A 21,315-nucleotide genomic window follows, 5' to 3' on the forward strand; every position below is an offset into this window, starting at 1 on the left:
CCTGCTGCTGCTGGGTGGACGGGGGAGCATTGCCATAGCAGTGCGGCTGGCGTGTGGGTCCCTGCAGCAGTGGCACTGAAGCCACGCTGCCCTCCTGTGCTGGTCCCGCCACTGGGCCAGAGAGGCCCTTGGGCAGAGGGCAAGGCGGGGAGCTCTGAGTCCTGCATCTGTTGCCCCGGACTCTGCTCTGGTCCAGCTGTGATGCTGGGGGGAGAGGAGGGGCTGGGCTCCATGCTTCAGTCAGACTACAGCAGCTGCCAGGTCCCGTGCACGGCAGCCGGGGTTCGGGTGCTGCTGGGGTGGGGCAGGGGGCTGCTGGCCCTGGCCCTGGTCTTGTAGCCCTGATAGCTGGTGGGGCAGGGGGCTGTGGGTTGGGAGTGAGGAGCACCAGCAAGGCTGGGGAGGGTAGGGGACTGTGGGTTTGGAGTGAGGGGAACTGGCAGGGGTGGAGGGAGGCTGCAGGTCCCAAGTGAGGGGCACCTGGGGAGGTGGGGGCTGTGGGTTGGGAGTGAGGGGCACCAGCAGGGCCAGGGCTGGGGGGGAAGGGGTGCTGTGGCTTGGCAGTAATGGGCACCAACAGGGGCAGGGCCAAAGCACTTGGCATGTCAGCTGCTCTGCCACAAAGCAGCGGGAGACAAAGCCGTAGCTGGACCCAGGTTCTGGTGAGTGAAGGGGGCAGGGAGAGCTCTGAAACCCCAAATCAAACACCAAAATATATAGGTATTTAGAATTTATAAATGAATTGTTGTTGCCTGTCTTCCATGAACAGGATGATTCATGAGTGCTGCATGATTCATCAAGATTCATAAGCTCTGCAGAAAAGGACCTGGGGGTTACAGTGGACAGTAAAATGAATGAGCCAAGAGTGTGCCCTTGTTGCAAAGAAGGCTGATGGCATACTGGGCTGTGTTGGTAGGAGTGTGTTCAGCAGATCAGGGGAAGTGATTATTTCCTCTACTTAACACTGGTGCAGCCACATCTGGAGTACTGTGTCCTGTTATGGGCCCCCCACTACAGAAAGGATGTGGACATTTTGGAGAGAGTCTAGTGCTGGGCACTGAAAATGGTTGGGGGGTTGGAGTACAGAACTTCTGAGGAGACATTGAGGGAACTGGGCTTATTCAGTCTGGAGAAGAGAAGACTGAGAAGGGATTTAATACCAGCCTTCAACTACCTGAAGTGGGGTTCAAAAGAGGGTGGAGCTGGACTGTTCTCAGTGGTGGTGGATGATAATAAGGAGCAATGATCTCAAGTTGTAGCAAGGGAAGTTTAGGTTAGATATTAGGAAAATCTTTCCCACAAGGAGGGTAGTAAGCACTGGAGCAGGCTAGCCATAGAGGTGGTGGAATTTCCATCCTTGGAGGTTTTTAAGACTCAGCTAGATACCGTCTTGGCTGCAGTGATATAATTCTTGGGGACGTTCTTGCTTTGAGCAGGGGCTTGGACTAGATGACCTCCTGAGCTCCCTTCCAACCCTGATTTTCTATGATTAGCAGGCAGGATTGGATTTGGAGTTGTAGGCACCTTGCCTTTCTATTGTCACATATTATATCCGTCTCAAAGAACGGAAGAGAAGAGTGCACAGGGAAAAGATAATAATGTTATAATAGATTACAAGTGCAGAAAGGGCTTTTAGGGGGATGGTGACAAATTGTTTTCTCTCTGCAGGTGGTAGAAAAGAGTAAGGGGCTAAAAAAGGAGACATAGGTTAGATATTAGAAAAAAATTGTAGTTGTGAAGGTGATGTAACACTAGAACTGATTAGCAAGAGGGGTAATGGGATCTTTGTTACTTGAAGTTTTTGAGTGCAAATTGGACAAACATTTGTCTGGTATGAGTTAGATAGGGATGATCTGACTCTGGAGCAGGGGCTGATGCTGCGATTCTATATTTATTGAATGCCATGTTGCCTTTTGGATCCTTTTAGGCAACAGCTGTTCCAGTTGGTTTTGGATTCTCCACCAGTTTCTCCTCCAACGACCCATGCCAAACTTTCTATTGGCACAAGTCATGCTGTAGGGTTCATGGTTTCTTCACCTTTAAAGCAAGATAAGCAACTTATGGACAGTTTTTTGAGGAAAGAAAGCACTCAGACTGCTGAAAAGAAATCTGTTGCTGCTGAAGCAGAATATAAAGATTCCAAAATTAAGCAGGAAAAGGGTAGTAGTTTTATTAGCACTGGAGAGAATCACAGAATCAGTGAAACAGAGGCAACAAAGACTCCTGAATCCAGTAGGAATCCTGAGAAACCTTCTACATCTTCAATGAAAGTAGTTACAAAAGGTGAGTGGTCTACGGTGAGTTTGCATTATGCACCCAAATCGTGAATTGCATCTGTCCTTGATAGGAGACTTGCCTTCCCCTCAGTGGGTGATGAAGTTTAATTCATCTTTTTGTAATATTTTGGGGTGAAAGGTACAAGTCTTTACCTTCTGCTCTAACTGCTTTGTGCTTCATTCAGATGGCAGTGGCGTTGGTACATCTGTGAGGGTAGTCAGTGGCATTGGACTGCTGCTAAATCTTCAAGGATAATGTGCCAACCACCCTAGGCATGATGAGGAATCTTGGCTGAACATCAAGTGATGAAAATACTGTTTAATTTTTAGAAGTTATTACTAAAATGCAAGACTTTGTAAAAACAGCACTGTATGGCAACAAATTTACTCAGTTACAAGTTAAAACAAAACAGAAATCCTGATTTTTTTTGGTGCTTGCATCTGTACTAGCCCTCTTCTATCATAACTACAGTTCAGGGGAACTTAATATTTATTATTTAAGCTTAGCCCTCTAATACAACAGTTGAATCAATAATTGTATGCTAAGTTATCCCAAAAAAGTCACTCTTCCATAGCTGGCTGTTTTCTGTAGTGCTGAGATGAATACAATAATCATTTTCATTCTTTGAGATAATGAAACCAGCTACAACAATATAGCAGAATCATCTTAATTTTGACATCCTGGCATACATGCTCTTGACCTGATTAAAAACCTAGATGGAGATAAAATACCACAGTATCTAGGAGTATAAAAAACAGATTCTCTTTCTTCAGCTCTTTTTTTTTTTCTTTTAAATCTGTTTTTGGCAGTGTATTATTAGTTAAATGCTCAGAAATTTGTAACTATTCTTGTGCTGGCTGGACATCACTTAAAAATATACATCCGGCTAGAAAAATTAGTATTTGAAAGAGGTATCTGCTTAATTAAAAGGTCTGCTTCCTTGTGTTGTGCATCATAAAAACACTTTCTGTGATTAAAAACTAACATTAAAGTTTTCTTTTTATTGCTCCTCATTTTAGTCCTGTGGAGCTGGACATTTTAATCCTACTATTTTTATGGGAAACAGTTAAATAAATGGTCTGATGATTTCTTTAGCATCCATTACACAGAAGTTATTCCAACAAACATGATGTAGCTAGCCAAGCAATATAAAAGAGGTTCTCTCACTAGGATCTACAGGGGCTGAAGTAGTTACAAAAAAAATATTACTACTTCTGACTAAATTGGGAATTGAACCATAAACCTCAAATAGAATAATACAATAAGTAGAGTTATTTTGTATATTGTACTATTCTTGGCTAACCGATCTTTGATTTAGAACACAGTGTGAGGAGCTGGTAGTTCAAAAATAGTTGTATCGGATAACCATTATTGACTTTTGCATGGTTTTTGCAAACAAGTAGAAATTACACACAGGCTACCGACAAATGTACCTTTGAACTGCTTTAAAAGGGAAGGGGGAACTGCTGTTCAGGGATGCCCATCAGTAGTTATAATCTAACTATTACATTTGCATCATCCTATAGCAGTATCAGGTAGCTATAATTTGATGTAAATTTAAGCCTGATTGAAATGGAGTTAAAATTGCAGTAATTTTTTTTTACATTTGTATTACTATAGAAGTACGCAGACATAGCAGTTTATGTTGGTATCATTTGATATTAATACTATTGTTACATCGGTCTGTCTCCAGAATGCCAAACTCCTTGCTATTGCTAGGCATTTTAAGGGGGGCAAACAAATTCTTTTAAATGACTTTTTCCCACAGTCAGGTATAATATGACAATTGAAGAATTGCTCCTTAGCAATCAGTAGAGAATTGGCCTTCAAAGTAATAGACCACATGAGGGTAGGCAGTAGGCCTGTGTGAAGTGGCAAGTATTCACTTTGGATTCGGCTGATTTGGAGGGACAGTGATTCGATTCAGTGAGCTGAATCACTGTCCTGATTCGATTTGGCCGAATTGGATCTGAAGATTTGGCCATAGACTAAACAGACAGCTGTCCTCAACATGCTGGATGCAGCTGACTGACTCCAGCTGGTAAGTCTGTTGTGGTGGGCAGAGGGAAGCAGGGGAGTGGGGGCAGATCAATGCCCCCACAGGGAGGGCGGGATTGGGGTTCGGACAAGCTGCCCAGCTGGGGTGGGGGGGGAGCGGGCAGAGCCATTTCTAGGGGTGTGCGAGGCGTGAGGCAGGGAGGGAGTGGCGAGTAGCTGGAGGAGTGGCTAGAGCCGCCAGTGCATGGCAGCCATGATGGGGCTTGTACAGAACTGTCCGTGGGGCCTGGGGCGGTCGCCCCAATTCGCACCCCCTAGGGATGGCCCTGGGCACAGGACTTGGGGAGGGGGGCTCCCCCTGCCACAAGCTGCCAGTCCAGGAGGGCATGGGAGTGGGCATATGCCCCCCAGATGTGTGTGGGGCGGGCTGGGCTGGGCTGCGCTTTGGATGGGTGGTGGAAGGTGCTGGGAATGGGGGCTGTGCCCTGCTGCCTCTCGCCACCCGCTCCTCCACCAACGCCCTGCAAGCCTCTAGGGACGGCTCTGCCCACACTCCGCGCCCCCCGCACCCCCTGGTCTTGGCTGGACAGCTTGTTCTAGCCCCAATCCCACCCTCGCTGTGGGGGAGTGTTCATCTTCCCTGGCCCCCCCACTTCCCTCCTCCCTCTGCCCACCACACTTACTAGCTGGAGGCAGCTGTGTTCAGCATCCTCGAGGACTGCTGCCTGTTTAGTCTATGGCCAAATCTCTGAATCGGGCTGAATCTTTTCTGAATCAATTCAGAGGCTTCCGATTTGATTTGGAGCTTTTAACTGGTCTCCCGATTCTATTTGGATTTGGAGATTCAGCTGCTGAATTGGGCCGAATCTCCTCCGAATCGGCTACCGAAGCTTTGCACAGCCCTAGTAGCCATATTGAAAAAATATGAGTTTTGCATTCATTGCACACCTCAATGTAAGTTTGTTTTCAAAATGTGTTATGGGGAGCACAAATACATGAAAAATTCATGGGAGTTGAATTTTATGGTAGGTGGTAGAGGAAAGAGAAAAGTGACCTAAAACCCAGTTGATGTCTTCTATATTTGCAATTAGCTTGAGATTAGTCCTTAAAGAAATATAGGAGCAGAGATGTGATATGCAGGTAAAAGAGCATGTTTTCTCTATGTTTTGATGAAGAGGATGCTTTCCAAAATTATAAATACATCTTGTAGAAATAGAAACAGATGCCAAAAAATAATTATTTGGGGTGTTTCGGAAACGTGTTAGAATCCCTCCTCCGCCCCTTGATTTCTGGGGTTTTAGTCTCCACAGGTATCAATTGAAATTAGTTTTTTATTTTCTGTAAGTAATAAACAGGATTTAAAACGAACTCCACCCTCAGCACATCTTCTCTTTTCTTTTCAGTGGATTGTCCTGTTTGCGGGGTTGCTATTCCAGAGCAGTATATAAACAAACATCTAGATAGTTGTTTGACAAGGGATGAGAAGAAGGACAGCCTAAGGAGGTAAGAAATATGGATCTGGTGAGTTTTCTCCACTACTGTAGTAGAAAGAAGTAGGTTGTAGATTATAAGAGAGCAAAATGCATTCTTCTACACGTGCTACGTGCTATACATTAAAACTGTAGTACAAATAATGATGGTGGTGCTTTTCTTCCCCTGACAAGGTAGGTTCACCATCAGCACTATATTTGGGCCTACAATGGTAGGAAAATGTCTGTTGAAATTTTGTATTGTTTTATGTTAATATAGCCTTGTATGTTAATTTTGCTATAGTTACGTTTTCCAGCATTAGCACTCTCTCAGCATAAAGTTGTCTTTGCTTTTTTCATTTCCTGAAAAGGCATCATTGCTTTAAAGTGTCTTTAAAATCAGGCTGTTGATCAGATCAGGACTGGTAACCTGAAGAGCATGGATCTTTTTGCCCTCTTTTTCCTTCATTGAGATATTTGCATCAAAGCAACAAAAACTGACAGAGTAGAAGGTATGATTAGCTGCTTTCTTGAGAGCCACAAGACTTATGTATTTAAAATCATATTAAGGACTTGGAGCTAGCTAACAGATAAACACATTTTTTTTGTTCATCAAAGGAAGAGAGGGAAAGCATTAAAAGCTATCTCAACCAGTCTCATTTCCACAGAACTGTACTGCACAGTATGAAACAGATGCTAACTAACATATTTTGACAGGTTTTGATCTTTGGTTTGTTTTTTTTATTACTTTTAGCAGTAAGTGCTCGTGAAAAGTATGCAATGGAAACACTTTCTCTATGGAAGATAAAGGATCTACCATTGTTTTGTATAATTTTAATGTATTTTTACCTAATTTCCTCAGAATTTAAAGCAGTATCAAAGAAAATAGTTGGCATGAGCAATTAACTACTGTAGAATTTAAGCATGATTGTGAAAATATGTTTATATTATTGCAATAACATTGTAGATTTCAGTAGTAATAGCATGTCTTCAGTTCCTCTCTCTGGGACGTGCTCATCTCTGTTTGGTCTTAAATGTAAAAATACAGAATTTGGTGTTAAGAATTGACTAGCATTTTAGTGGAGCTGCTAATTTAGTTCTACATTTTACATTAAAGATTAATTATAACATAGGTAAGCAAGCACAGGTTTACTGAGCCTGCAAAGTTTCTTAGCGCTGAAACAACACCTGCTGAATTCTAAAATTGGGGTAGCTGGGTTCTGTCGCTTACAAGCTTATTTTCAGTGGGTGCATCTACACGTACATTAATGCCTTTTCTAATGCGCATTAAATGTAGTACGTCTGGTTACTTTTACACGTGCTGTGGAGGTGGGGGAGTAGGGAGGGCAAGGTGGGGGAGTAGGGAGGGCAGCACTTTAATTAGAGTGGTTCAGAGAGCGCATTGTATATCAGCATCCCACACTTAAAAATGGCGGTGGGGGCACTTGAACTAAGCTTTGGTCAATGAGCTTTAGTTCAACTGCCCCCACTGCCATTTTTAAGCGTGGTGATGCTGATACATGAGACGCAGGAGGCTGCTGGAGCCCAGTAATTGCCATGCTTCAGCAGACTCGATTAATTGAGTCTGCTCCAACATGCTATAATTACAGCATGTTGGAGCAGCCTCTGCGCTTGTGTATAGGCGGCCTCCAATGTGAGGTACTAAATTAATGCACATTTGGCTGTGATAATGTGCAGTAGCACATTTACATGCTTTTTTAGTGATACTTAATGCGCAGTAGACTTATTTTACTGTGCATTAGCATAATGTCACCATTTTTTACATGACACTTTAATGAGCAGTAAAATAGTCTACTGTGCGTTAAATCACATGTGTAGATGTGCCCTGTCTGCTGGATCATGCTACCTATGAGAACGAAAAGTTCTGTAAGAGTTTTAAAAAACTTTCAACATTCAATGGAAAAATGACATTCCTTAGTAAAATTTTTAATAACTCTTTTCCTGAAAATAATTGTGAGAAAATGCATATTTCTGCTAGCTGTGGTAGAGTGGTTATAGGAAAAATAATTAATTAGGATTTTCATTAAAGCCTCTCTTGTGGTAAAGTAAGATTATTTTCAGTGTGGCGAGCTTAAAGTGACTAGGGAATATACATGTCAAATAAAAAGTATGCTATCTTTTTTTCTAGAATTAGGAAGCTGTTAGTCCAGGGATGGGCAATTATTTTGACTGAAGGGCACTTAATGAGTTTTGAGCACTTGTTGAGGGCCACATCCATCTCTGTCACTCTGGAGAAGCTGCCAGTGGCGTCCATAGCTGACCTGCTGTCTCTCTCCTCCTCCTTTTCTTCCTCATGTCCCCCTCCCCACCCCCCACCCCGAACCTGGCCAAAGCTGTAGTTCACCAGGAACCCCCGTGCTCAGCTGTGGACTCAGGCAGAGCTTCTGCCATGCTAGATGGGCGTCACTGTCGGCTGTGGATACAGCCAGCAGGTTCTGGAGCCCCAACGTGAAACCTATTGACAGTGTCATGGCTGACACTGATCTCCGCCTGGTGTAGCAGAAGCTCCTGCCTGGGGCCACAGCTGAGCATCGGGGCTCCTGGCGAACTGTAGCTTCTACCCATTTCTGGAGGAAGTGAAGGAGAGGGAGAGAGAGGGAGAGATGCTGCTGCTTGCCCAGCATGGCAGAAGCTCCTGCCTGGGTCCACGGCTGATGCCATCAGCAGGTTCCAGGTCGGGGCTCCGGGCAGGAGCTTCCACTGTGCTGGGTGGGTGGCAGATCAGCTGATACTGCTGCCTGCCCATGGTGGTGGAAGCTCCACCCAGGCTCACTGATGGAGCATTAGCTGATGCCTAATGCTGCTGTGTGGAAGCAGTCCCACCTGCCCACCCAGCACCACATGGTAGATGGAGCTACTGGGCCACCTTGGGCCAGATCCAGTGAGTTGGTGGCCATCCACCCATGGGCCGGATTGAATCTGTTGGCTGGCTGGATCCAGCCTGTGGGATATATTTTGCCCGCACCTGTTTTAACCTGATTAATGCAGAGATCTACTCTTGAATTTCTACAAGGAGATTATTATAGTCTACTTCACAAATGCAAAGCATCAGTAACTGTGTTGATCTTTTATAACTAGTAAAAGATTATATATATTGGAGATTAACTAAGCATTACATGAGTTTCTGTACCTGTACTGATTGTATTTGGTTCATTTTTACCAGTTGGAGACCTACACATATACTTGGACTTTCCTAGAATACTATAATTGTACATAATACTGCCATGCTTGTTCAGGATGATAGAAGTTGTGATGCTGAGCCTTCCATTTGCTATTATAGCATCCTGTTAAGTAATTTTTTCATGTGCTGCTATAGAGAGCCTGGCTTCATGTTCTTACTTGACATTAAGCAAGGTCAGGAAGTAGAGTCCTTTTTAGTACACAGCTCTTTTGAGAGTGCTGTTCACTTTCATAATATAGTATCCTGCATTATTGACATGTTTTTATCAGGTGGCATCTACAAATACGTTTTCAGGATAGTTCCCTGGCTGTTTTTTTTCCTCAAAGCATTTCATCCAAGGAACTGGAAAGTTTGTTGAGACAAATCTTGAGTTGCAACCTTGTAAGAATCTTTAAGCAGATTAATGTCTGACCAGCGTTTCAGTGGGAAACCAAGGCACATCAAGAACCATTTCTGGTAATAAAGGAGATGGTCCATATCCTTGTGACTCTGTGCTGAACCTATACCTGATTTACTTGTATACCAGCACTGCTGTTGACTGAGAAGAAGCGTTTGCCTACTGTGGCTATTCAAGCTTTTGTGGTGCTTATTACAGGAGATAATGGGTTCACTCTGGCTTGCCAAACAAATTCAAACTAGGACAGTTGTATTTTGCTTTTCTACATTTTGTCTTAACCGAGTTGACTGTATTTCAGTGGTGGGTGAAAAGTTTCTTCTCAGTACTTTATAGTACAATATTTATATTGTAATATAAAGTGAGTGGAAAGCTCTGTAGCTATGCAAGTCATTGATTTTCCTGTAGAGAAGAAAGAATTTCCTGGCCTTTAATTTTTGTTGTTGTGTTTGTTTCCCTGCTCCATCCCTGCAGTTCTGGTCACAAAAGGAAACCCTTGTCTAAAGTTGTTTACAACTTACTTTCTGATCGGGATTTGAAGAAGAAGTTAAAGGAACATGGGCTGTCTATCCAAGGAACCAGGCGACAGCTTGTTAAACGGCATCAGGAATTTGTGCATGTGTACAATGCTCAGTGTGATTCTTTAAATCCTAAACCAGGTAAGATAATTGAGCTTATGATAGAGCTGTTGGCACTTCCTAAAAAGTGAGTTCCTCTTTTGAACAATTTGTGAGGTGGGAGTGAGACAGCTTGGAACATTTTGGCAGAACGCAGGTTTGGGTGAAATTTTCTTTAATCGTATTAACTATGACCTGTGAAACTATAAAGCAGAGAAAAACTAGGGAAGCCCAGAAATACGCATCTGTGCTGTGAGACCATCCAGTACCGAAATAATTTATCACTTAACTACTTTAAAAACAGCAACCCCTTCCCCACCTCTTCCCCACCCCCCCAACAAAAAAAATTCCTCTTCTTCCACTGAGCTGAAATCCTCCATCGCTTCCTTGTTTATGAAATACGACACAAATGTTGTGTGACAGTACTGATCTTGTCTGTGAATGATTCTACCTCCAAATTCAAGTTTCTGGCTCATCATTAGGAAATACTGAAGGTTCTTAAAAATGCCAGGTAATTGCATGAATAATTACTTGGACTGTATTTTTCAGCATTTTGGATATATTTTTGGATTTACTAGATTTATAAGCAAGAGATGAAATGTAGCATGTAAAATTAATGAATAAGAAAATGTAGCGCTGCCTAGACTTTTTCCATCAATGTAGGTGTGTGGCAGCGCTTTACTATAATTAAACTATAGCTATAGATACCTCTAAATAATTTTCTTTGCTTTGGAACTTGTTTTTACATCTAATATAATTATACTGTACACTTCTTTAAACAACAAACTACTGTTTGTGTGTGGGTTGCATTCTCTTTAGAAAACGCCATCCATAGGACACGAAAAATGAAGGACAGCCAAGTACTTTTCTCGGCAAGGGCATGTTGACTCAAAGATTTCTGCTGGCTCTCTTTTTAAGCAGTGGAGCCATTCTTTGTTCCGACTAGCTCCTATGGGCAAGAAGCTACTCATATATTTTGAAATATAAAGAAAAAATTGGCACATTGATAAGGAAAGGATTTGGTATCCTTCAAGTTCCAAAGATAACTGTCATAGCTAATCTCTTTATGTTGTGGTTTATAAGGCCTGAATTCTTATGCTTTTTGGGAGACCCATTCCTTGCTAGTCACTTTTAATCATAAAAATAAAATAATCCTCAATTGGATTTATTTTTATTTTTTATTATTATAATTTATACAGTTGCATCTACTTAAGATGTTTGTTGGGCAATCTTCTGATTCTCACCAGAGGAATTCCCAAATAACAGAAGACACCCTGATAACTGTGGTCATGGAGTGGTTATAGTACTGTGATCTAGGAAACTTCCTGGCCTATTATATTAAGTACAGGAAAGGCCCATAAAGCTGGTAATATCTGGTTTAAGAATTGAGCTTGCTATCTTCCCAGTTCCAGTAGCAGGAGCATAGGAGCTGACCAGTTGGATCAGACTTGTTGTTCATCAAGTCAAGGATCCTGTTCCTGGGACTGGCTAGGATGAGATTCCCACTAGGTAGAGGTGGGATATACTATCCCTAGTATTTGGAGAGAGACTTAAACTCTGAAGCATTAGGTTTAATTGTTTCTTCCAAAAGTTGTTAGTGATAAGTGGATATTTTTGTTGTCAATATAAATGACTGAAAGTGGTTTGAACGTTAAGTTTTACACTTAATGATGTATCGTAGTCAATTCTGTAAGAGCAGCTACCAGATGCCTGAATGTCAGTCCGGCATTGGCAGTGGTGTGGAAGGAACTGAGGGCTGTTAGTTGTAAAGTGCCCAATTAATTTGGAGCTTTGCTCTCAAAAGACCAGATAGACAGGGCACCTTTTGGATACTATATAACAAACTTTACTATGGTGCAAATTAAGTGAGGGTATCATGACAGTGAATCTGTCCAAGGTGTAGTAAAGGCTGAGGCCAAGTATTTATTGAATAGAAATTTATTTTACACTAATCTTTTAGCATAGCACCAGAATGATTGATACCCAACTGCCAAAATATTTAGGGGAAAAATGTTGAACGTCAACCCGAGATCTTGTGCACAAGACAGTACTACTCATTAGATTCAAAACTGATGTACAGATGTCACCTAGTCTTATGTGACACTGCAGTGCAGAGCTAGAGTGGCTTCTCAAGGGTCAGTTAGAAAACTAGAGATAATTTTTTCTCAGTTAGGGGTCTGTGGCCTGTGTTCCTTAAGATCCTTTCAAGAGTGCCATGGGGTTGCAATGTTAGGTGTCCAACATGAGTCTTTAGCAACAAGAGGAAGGTCAGGGAAAGTGTGGGACCCTTACTGAATGGGGCAGGCAACCTAGTGACAGTTGATGAGGAAAAGGCTGAAGTGCCCAATGCCTTTTTTACCTTGGTCCTTAAGGCAGGGTTGGCTCCCAGACTACTGCACCAGGCAGTACAGTTTGGGGAGAAGATGAGCAGCCCTCAGTGGTGAAAGAAGTGGTCAGAGACTATTTAGAACAGCTGGATGTGTACAAGTCCATGGGGACAGATGCAATGCATCCAGGGTGCTGAGAGAGTTGGCTGATGTGATTGCAGAGCCACTGACTATTATCTTTAAAAACTTGTGGCAATTGGGAGAGGTCCTAAAGAGGTTCTGGACGATTGGAAAAGGGCAAAATATAGTGCCCATATTTAAGAAAGGGAAGAAGGAGGATCCAGGGGGCTACAGACCAGCCAGCTTCACCTCAGTCCTCAGAAATATCATGGGGCAGGGCCTCAAAGAATCCATTTGTAAGCACTTGGAGGAGGAGGTAATTAGGAGCAGTCAGCATGGATTCACTAAGGGCAAGTCATGCCTGACCAACCTGATTGCCTTCTATGATAAGAACTGCTCTGTGGATGCAGGGAAAGCAGTGGATGTAATATACCTTGACTTTAGCAAGGCTTATTCTGCGGTCTCCCACAGCATTCTTGCAAGCAAACTGAGGAGGTATGGCTTGGATGAATGGACTGTAAGGTGGATAGAAAGCTGGCTGGATTGTTGGATTCAACGGGTAGTGATCAATGGCTCAATGATTAGCTGGTGGCCAGTATCAAATGGAGTGCCCAATGGGTTAGTTCTGGGGCTGGTTTTGGTCAATATCTTCATTAACAATCTTGGAAGATGGGATGGAGTGGACTCTAAGCAAGTTTGCGGATGACACCAAGCTGGGTGGAGGGGGTGTAATAGGTACACTGGAGGATAGGGCTAGGATTCAGAGTGACCTCGACAAATTGGAGGATTAGACCAAAAGAAATGTCATGAGGTTCAATAAGGACAAGTGCAAAGTCCTGCACTTAGGATGGAAGAATCCTATGCACCCCTACAGGCTTGGGACCAAGTGGCTAAGCAGCAGCTCTGCAGAAAAGGACTTGGGGGTTACAATGGACAATAGGATGGATATGAATCAGCAGTGTGCCCTGGTTGCCAAGAAGGCTAACAGCATACTGAGCTGCATTGGTAGGAGCAGTGCCAGCAGATAGAAGGAAGTAATTATTCCCCTCTATTCTGCACTGGTGAGGCCACATCTGGAGTACTGTGCCCAGTTTGGGCCCCCCTACTACAGAAAGGATGTGGACAAATTGGAGAGATTCCAATGGGGAGCAACCAAAGTGGTTCAGGGGCTGGGGAAACATGACCTATGAGGAGGGGCTGAGGGAACTGGGTTTATTTAGTTTGGAGAAGAGAAGACTGAGATGGGATTTGATAGCAGCCTTTAACTACCTTAAGGAGGGTTCCAGATAGGATGAGGTTGGCTGTTCACAGTGGTGACAGATTACAGAACATGGAGCAATGGTCTTGCAGCAAGGGAGGCTTAAGTTGGATATTAGGAAAAACTTTCTCCCTAGAGGAGTGGTGAAACACTGGAACAAGTTAGCTAGAGAGGTGGTGGAATCTCCAGCCTTGGAGGTTTTTAAGGTCTGTCTTAACAAAGCCCTGGCTGGAACGATCCTGGTCCTGAGCAGTGGGTTGGACTAGATGACCTGAGGTCTCTTCCAACCCTAATTTTCTATGATTCTATGAGTCTCATAAACAGATTTTCAACAGGAAACTGCAGTATTAAAAACATTCTGACTTGTGGTCTTTCTGAGTTATTTGCAACAGAAGTATTGCTCTTTTTTTTTTTTGTAATAAAAAAAACAAGTGAAACCTAAGACCTGGCATTTTTCAAAGGGTGCTTTGAGTCTATCAAAGGGTGCCCCAGGTCTAAGAAGGTTGAGAAATGCTGGTCTAAAATAAAAAGCAAAACTATTACGACTGACTCAAGATTACAAGATTAAAGGATGTAACTTTTAAGTGTGCCAGAAGCCACTTAGGCTGTATTTCCTGAGAATAATGTTTTATCATATTTATAGGACACGGTAATTACATTACATGGTAATTTTCTGTTGATAGAACTTCATGTCAAGTCCAAAGTCAAAAGGCTGCCCGAGTCCAAGTAGCCATCGGAATAGCATCGCTAAGGTACACCAGTGGTTGTAGCCCACAGCAGGGGAGTAGATCTGCGTGAAGCTTTGGCCGTTGATTTGATTTGGTGGAGATTCGGCCCAGTTTGGCAGCCGAATCTGAATCAAATCAGGAGCCCCTTTAATCTGTCTGAACCAAATTGGAACCCTCCAAATCAAATTGGAGAGATTCGGAGTGATTTGATGATTTGAACATAGACATAGCTTTAAATGTTTTTTCTACATACCTCAAGGTACCAGGCAGCTCATCAACGCTGAGATGCTGGGGCGGATGGGGCGTCCCACAGGAGACCGGGTGGTCCCCAGTGCGCTTGGCGGCAGACCCAGAAGTGGACCAGAAGCATTTCTGGTCCACTTCCGGGTCTGCTGCGGAGCATGTAGGGGACCTTCCCTCGCCCCCCGACTTGGTGACTGGCGCCTCCTGGGTCGGGGGGTGCACCTGGGGTCTCCCTGCGGCTGATCGCTGAGATGGACAGGTGTGGGGAGGTCCCCCGTGTGGGTCGGAAGTACTTCAGGTCTGCTGCCGAGCACGCGGGGCCCCCCCCCCCCCCCCCGCCATCCTGTGGGACACTCCATCTGCCCCACCATTGCAGCGTTCATGAGCTGTGCCTGGTACCTCTAGGTATGTAGAAAAAGCATTTAAAGCTATGTCTCTGGCTGAATTGCTGATTGTCTGAATCAGCATCGAATCTTCAGATTCGGATTTGGCAAAATCGAATCGGGACAGTCATTGAAATCAACAAATCGAATCACTGTCCCCGATTCAGGCCGAATCCAAATCGAATACAGCCCATTTCGCACACCCGTAATGATTTGGTTCCAAATTAACAAATCTTCAGAGAACAATTTTAAAGAAAATATTAAACAAAACCAGTCCCTTTAGAAATTACAGGAAATGGATGTTTGTGGAGGAAGGATGAAACCGAGTGGTTACTGAAGGAAAAACAGTAAAAGAGAAGTGAAGTAGCAGAAAAGGAGACTTCATGAAACTGGGATTTCAAAATGGTGTATTAGATTATAGCAAAGTTAACATCATAAAGCAGTTCTGATAAGGCTGCTGAATCATACTCCTCGAAGACCCACTAGATCTAGGTGCTATGCTACATCTTTTTAGAGTCCCAGGCATTACTCTGGTCCTGGAGTGATGCTTCACAAATGTTGTGACGAAGTACCATCAGGTCCCTGTCTGCACACTGCCCATGCTGGAGAAATGAATAATTTCACAGTGGTTTGAAGTGCTACGCAAATGCATACGTAAGTGAACGCATTTACCACGTTTTGACTCATTGTGGCTTTTTTAAGGTTAGATTATTGAAGTCCGAGATTTATAATGGAAACGGTAATTGGTCTCAAATCTAGCAGTGTTTTTGGGGCACTGTAAAATAAGGAGAGCTGAATTACTGAAAAGGCATGAGTGCCAAATTTCTGGATTTTGCTTAAACCCAGATGCTTTACATGTTTTATTTCTTCATAATTTAAGAAGCTTTCTTTCTCTGGCCAGATGTGGAATTCTTCAGTGTCTCATGAAAGTGTTTGTTTTTATAAAGGTGCATAGTTATCGAGTGGTTCTGCAGAAGTGCTGAAGCATAGAAATGTGGAGGAATCTAGGCGGTGAGCTACTCCATGCAAAATCTTGCATAACTGTAGCTTTGTCTAAGAGTATTAATGAGCTCAGTTGTGTCTAACTCCTAACTATTTAGATACATTTGACTTGTTCTTTTGGTAGTATGTACTTCTTTAGACCATGGCATCTGGACCATAGCATACAGGTAATTCTGTTTTGCCTTGAGATGTAGCTCTTGGAGCTAAAAAAAGAATGCAAGCAACATATTTAATTATTTAACCTCTTTCATTTAAATATGTACTACAAAATGGAAACTTGATAGAAAAGCATCTGTCTACAAAGCATAGGAAAACTGTAATCTGTTCGTACAACATTCAGCCAAAATCTGATTTGGGAAAAAAAATATTTTCCATGAGTTTCCTGCTTGGGGAATAAGAGGTTGGTAGCCTGGGACTGGCTGGGAGCCACGTGTAGGAAGGCACTGTAGTACTTTCCCCATGCCAGTTCTGTCAAGATCCGTGGCCTACTTTGTGTCCTGTCTCTGTATCCTGTGCCCAGGCTGCAACACTTTAGTAATATCGATATATATAGTGAGTGGTTTCACAGTGTTCATATGTCTGCTGGGCACTGAGACGGGACCTTTAATCTTGTTTCCACTTGGGACTCGCGTCTGGATTTCAGTCTCACAAGGCTAATGCATTTGGTCTCATGTCATTTTGCTTCATGATAATTCCTTTCAACGCTGTTTTAGCCTTTATCTTAATTGATCAGTATATAATGTTTCCAATGCTTGTGTATTTTTTACAGTGGCAGAAATAATTAAAGAACTTGAAAACAATGAGAAGATTCGGTCTCAACTTGAATTTAGTAAAACTGGTGAAAACGTAAGTTGGCGATCTTTGTTCCATAAGAATTACAGATCAAACACTAAGCACTAGTGCATATAATTGTAATAAAAATGTTCAGGGGATTTTATGAAGCAAGACAGAGATACTGTCCTGACCTTGAACCTATTGTAAGACCAAAGCAGGGGCACATTGGGTGCAAGTCATTTGTTTTTCCTGTTCTCTCATTTTTCTTGTCAAAAGCACTTAAATGGCCCAGGTGCATTTAATGGTAATGGGTGAGATGATCCAGGCTGATGGGAAGAAATTATCTCCTCTGACATCATATTTTACAGAGTGGGCAGTAAATAAGAGTAATAGTTTCTCTTCTCTTCTCTTATTAGCCCCTTGCCTTTAAGGAAAACAGCTTTATCTTCATTTTTCCCATGATAAATAAAACATTTGTATGATTTTTGTAGAGCATGACATTTACAAAGGACCAGACAGAAAAGGAAATAGATGAGATTCACTCCTGTTATCGTAAGTAATATGATTTATTTGCTTTGCTTTTTTTTTTTAATTCACCTCCTCTTTGCTCTAGGCATTCACACAAATAATAAAAAACAAACTAATGTTAAAATTACAAGCCAGTCTTCTTCCATTTGATATGTGAGGTCACCAGAAACTCCCATCCTCCATCCAGCCTTCTCAGATCCAGTTTTCCTGAAGCACTGAGCATTCCTCAAACTCATTGCTTGGATAGGAAGGAGAAGGGTGCAGAATTCAGTTGGAAGATGTTGCCACCCACAGTCTTTCATTAAACTTCTTAAAGGCCCCAACAACCTGGTGCATGTAAAGGCTACCTGTCAGAATAGACTCCTGTAGCCCTCTGCATTGGAAAGGCCCTAGTGCTAAGGCACCCCAGTACTGCTCTCTGTGGTGCCGTAGAAGAAAAGGAAAAGAGCTATTCCAACCTGATTCACTGTGAAACTACTGATGTCCATGAGCAGTTTGACTGAAGTAAAATCAGTGGACTAGGCTGCTAGCCTTTGCCTCGGAAAAACTCTCCCACAGGGTTTCCTGTGTGAACCCGGACAAATAGATCTGTTTCTTGCTTCCCATTCTGCCTTAAAACGTGGGGGCAGTAACGTTTGCGGAGTGCATACATGTATATATGGCAATTTAAATATTCAGAGGCACTTGGGATATTCTTGAGATGGAAGACACCCATCTTAGATGCCTGCTGTTCTTCCCATGTGACTGTTAGACCCCAACTCCATGCAGCACCCAACAACTAGGGAGACGACGATCCAATCACTCATGGGTCTTGATACTCATTAGCCAGAGCAGACGGAGAGCAAATGCTACTTGCACACATTGGTCGCAACAGCTTTATTCAGAATGGAGACCGCTTCGGGTGAGCTCCCTCACAGACACCCAGTCTACGAACACGGGGAGCAGCCACAAACTTTAGTTCTTTTCGCATCTATACGCTTTAGTTCAGGTTCATTAACATTCACCCCACCTTCGTCCCTCCTTCTGTTCCACCCATTTCTCCTCCCATCTCAAGCTCCACCTCTGTTTACAGTTTGCTTTATTAGCATAGGATTGCCTATGCATTTCCTTCATTTACATGCCTCTTTGCTAAGAGCGCAAGTGTAAGGCCATGAATCTGGCTACTCTTGGTCAACCACTACTTCTTTCTAGTTTTCTGCTGACTTCAGCAGCCTCTCCAAGATCTGGCTTCTACCTGATCTCCTAACAACAGCTGTTGGTTCGCATCCTGTTTTCTTTTGCCCAGTGATTTATTTTATATTGCATACCATTCCCATTGTTAAAGAAACTACTTGCCTAAGCATCTGCAAGGTTATTTTAATGCACCATTTTGCCTTGTGGCAGCAGCTTTTCACTGAGACACAGATTAAAGCCTTGTTCCAGCTGCAGATCCAAATTATTGTCACCCTAGCAATGACCACTAATTTTCTCTACCATACCAAGGCTTACACCTAAGCTTGCAGACTGAGGACTGTTGAAAGTTCCAGGCATGTGTTGCCTGACTATGTGCCCAAAAACCTTCTTCAAAAAAGAAGATTGGAGGTAGAGTAGTTGGTCAAAGAAAATGGATTATTTCCATTGACTGGACATGATTTCTCAAAACTCTTTTTAAAAAGCATGACAGAAGGGGAAGGTTCATCTGATTTAGATAGAAGGAAGTTGGGAAATGAAGTAGCTGAAAGCTTTATGGCCTCACATGTGTAGGCTATTTCCCATGCTGTACGTTGGTTATTTTGAATGCATTCTCCAGTGCCACCTGTAAGAGTATACATTTACAAAGGCTAGTTCCTTTTTCATTTCCTTTCATGTCTAGCTTCGCATTGCAGTATTAACTGATAAGTAATCCCATCTGTTTCTAGTGCATATTTAAAAATAATTTGGACAAGATCTGGTGCATATGTTAGACTCCTCAGCTATGCAGTATTATACTACTACAACTGTCAAGCTGTTGCACAAAATAGCCTCTATTTTTGTTTTTAAAGATGTTGTGTAAGCTTATGCCAGGAATACTTTTTTCCATTTTTACTTGCGTGCTATATTTCTCAAGTTCTTAACTAATTTCCAAGCGCTGTCCAGCTACTTCTCTCTCTATCTGCCACCACAAACACATGTCTGATCCTGATTATTCTTCTTTTGGTTTTAAGTGGGTTTTTTTTGTAGGAGCCATCTCTTGTTTTGATCTCTCCCATTCTGCTGAGAGGCTGCCAGTTTGAACTCTGTGATTATTTTCTCTAGTAAGGTGGACCTCTCATTAGGATCTGTGGCATATTCTAAGTGTGCGTCTTACATTGGGCAGCAAACACCCATCAGAATGTTCATTTCTTTTTTCCAGCCCTTATTTGTAATCAGAATTCAAGTCAATACCTCCCATCCCCCACCAAATATTGCTTCTGTTTGAAGCTTGCTTTTTAAGCCATTTTGGGAATAGGACAGACACCCTGCTTCCATTTCTTTGATGAGCTTTTATAAATAACAGTGAATTATATTTGAAATTACATCGCCAGATGAAATGTTCACATGTATGTACATAAAAATGCATGTATACATATAAGGACATACATCTGTGTCCTTAGACCAACATGGCTACAGCCTACACCCCTGTATACAAAAATATAAATACACATGTATATTAGGGGTGTGCGAAGAAGGCCATATTCGATTCGGATTTGGCCCCATTTGGAGGACAGCGATTCGATTTGTTGGTTCAGATTAGTGTCCCTATTTGATTTGGATGAATCTGAATCTGAAGATTCGATGCCAATTTAGAGAATCAGCGATTCGGTCATAGACACAGCTTTAAATGTTTTTTGAGGTACCAGGTGCAGCTTGTGAATGGTGAGATAGGGCGGACAGAGCGTCCCACAGGAGTGTGGGGTGGCAGGGGGTATCCAGAAGTACTTCTGGTCCACTTCTGGGTCTGCTGCCAAGCATGCAGGGGACTCCCCTCCCCCGGGCGTGTCCCCCTGGCTCAGCAATTAGTTGTGGGGGGGATCCCTGGATGCCTGCCCCCCCAAACCCAGGAGGCACCTGTTGCCAACCCAGGAGGCAGAGGGAGGTCCCCTGCACACACTGCAGCGGACCTGGGAGTGGACCGGAAGTGCTTCTGGTCCACTTCTGGGTCCGCCGCTGAGTGTGCTGGGGACCCTCCCGTGCTCCCGTGGGACGCTCCATCCGCCCCAGCATCTCAGCGTTCACAAGCTGCCTGGTACCTTGAGGTATGTAGAAAAAACATTTAAAGCTGTGTCTGTGTCCAAATCATCAAATCTCTCCGAATTGATTCAGAGGGTTCCTATTCAATTCAGAGAGATTAAAAGGTCTCCTGATTTGATTCGGATTCAGAGATTTGGCCGCTGAATCGGGTCGAATCTCTGCTGAATCAAATTAGTGACCGAAGCTTTGCACAGCCCTATATATACATGTGTATATTTATACACACCTATATATAAACTTTTTCTAAATAATAGAAGCTGGTTTTTTCTTTCAGTGTATTATGTTGGCATAACAAACAAAAGAAAAACAAATAATTGTCCTGCCAGCTGCTTGTAAGAAATCCTGCTGTAGCAAGTATAGCAGAAATGGATGCCCTAAAAGATAGTGTTTAGAGGAGCTAAAGGAAGGTGCTGTAATTTAGCTCTGTTTTGGATGGAGAGCTGAGGTATTTGCTTTCTTATTATTTTTTTTCTGAAGTTATTCTCCACTTCCTTTTTACCTTTTCTGCTCCATCTTGTGTTTATTCCCAAGAGTTCTTTTCTACCTCCATACACAGTCCTGTCAATCTAATCCTTTATTGCTGACTTGTCACTCTTGGGAGAATCTTTGCTTCCAGGCTGTTTCCAATAAAGTGCTGTAGGAATTGCTGACGAAAGGCTAACCTTTTTTACAGTTGATTTCTTTGTTCCTCCTTTGTGTATTTCGCCCATCATAAGTAGAGTAGCTTTTGAACTGTATTACTATTT

The 21,315-nt window shown here is 42.9% G+C and overlaps 1 protein-coding gene across 4 annotated transcripts in view; it reads left to right on the plus strand.

The window, feature by feature from the left end:
- Positions 1-21,315, plus strand: part of RAD18 (RAD18, E3 ubiquitin protein ligase) — a 131,572-nt gene that overhangs the window by 31,808 nt on the left and 78,449 nt on the right. For all 4 annotated transcript variants that reach the window (XM_006024142.3, XM_025204783.1, XM_025204782.1 and 1 more), the window contains exons 5-9: positions 1,928-2,283; positions 5,679-5,778; positions 9,815-9,999; positions 16,788-16,864; positions 17,284-17,344. In XM_006024142.3, the coding sequence (XP_006024204.1) occupies positions 1,928-2,283; positions 5,679-5,778; positions 9,815-9,999; positions 16,788-16,864; positions 17,284-17,344 (779 nt within the window). The remainder of the gene's footprint in view (positions 1-1,927; positions 2,284-5,678; positions 5,779-9,814; positions 10,000-16,787; positions 16,865-17,283; positions 17,345-21,315) is intronic.

The sequence above is a fragment of the Alligator sinensis genome, unplaced genomic scaffold (assembly GCF_000455745.1).
Source record: "Alligator sinensis unplaced genomic scaffold, ASM45574v1 scaffold451_1, whole genome shotgun sequence".
NCBI lineage: Eukaryota > Metazoa > Chordata > Crocodylia > Alligatoridae > Alligator > Alligator sinensis.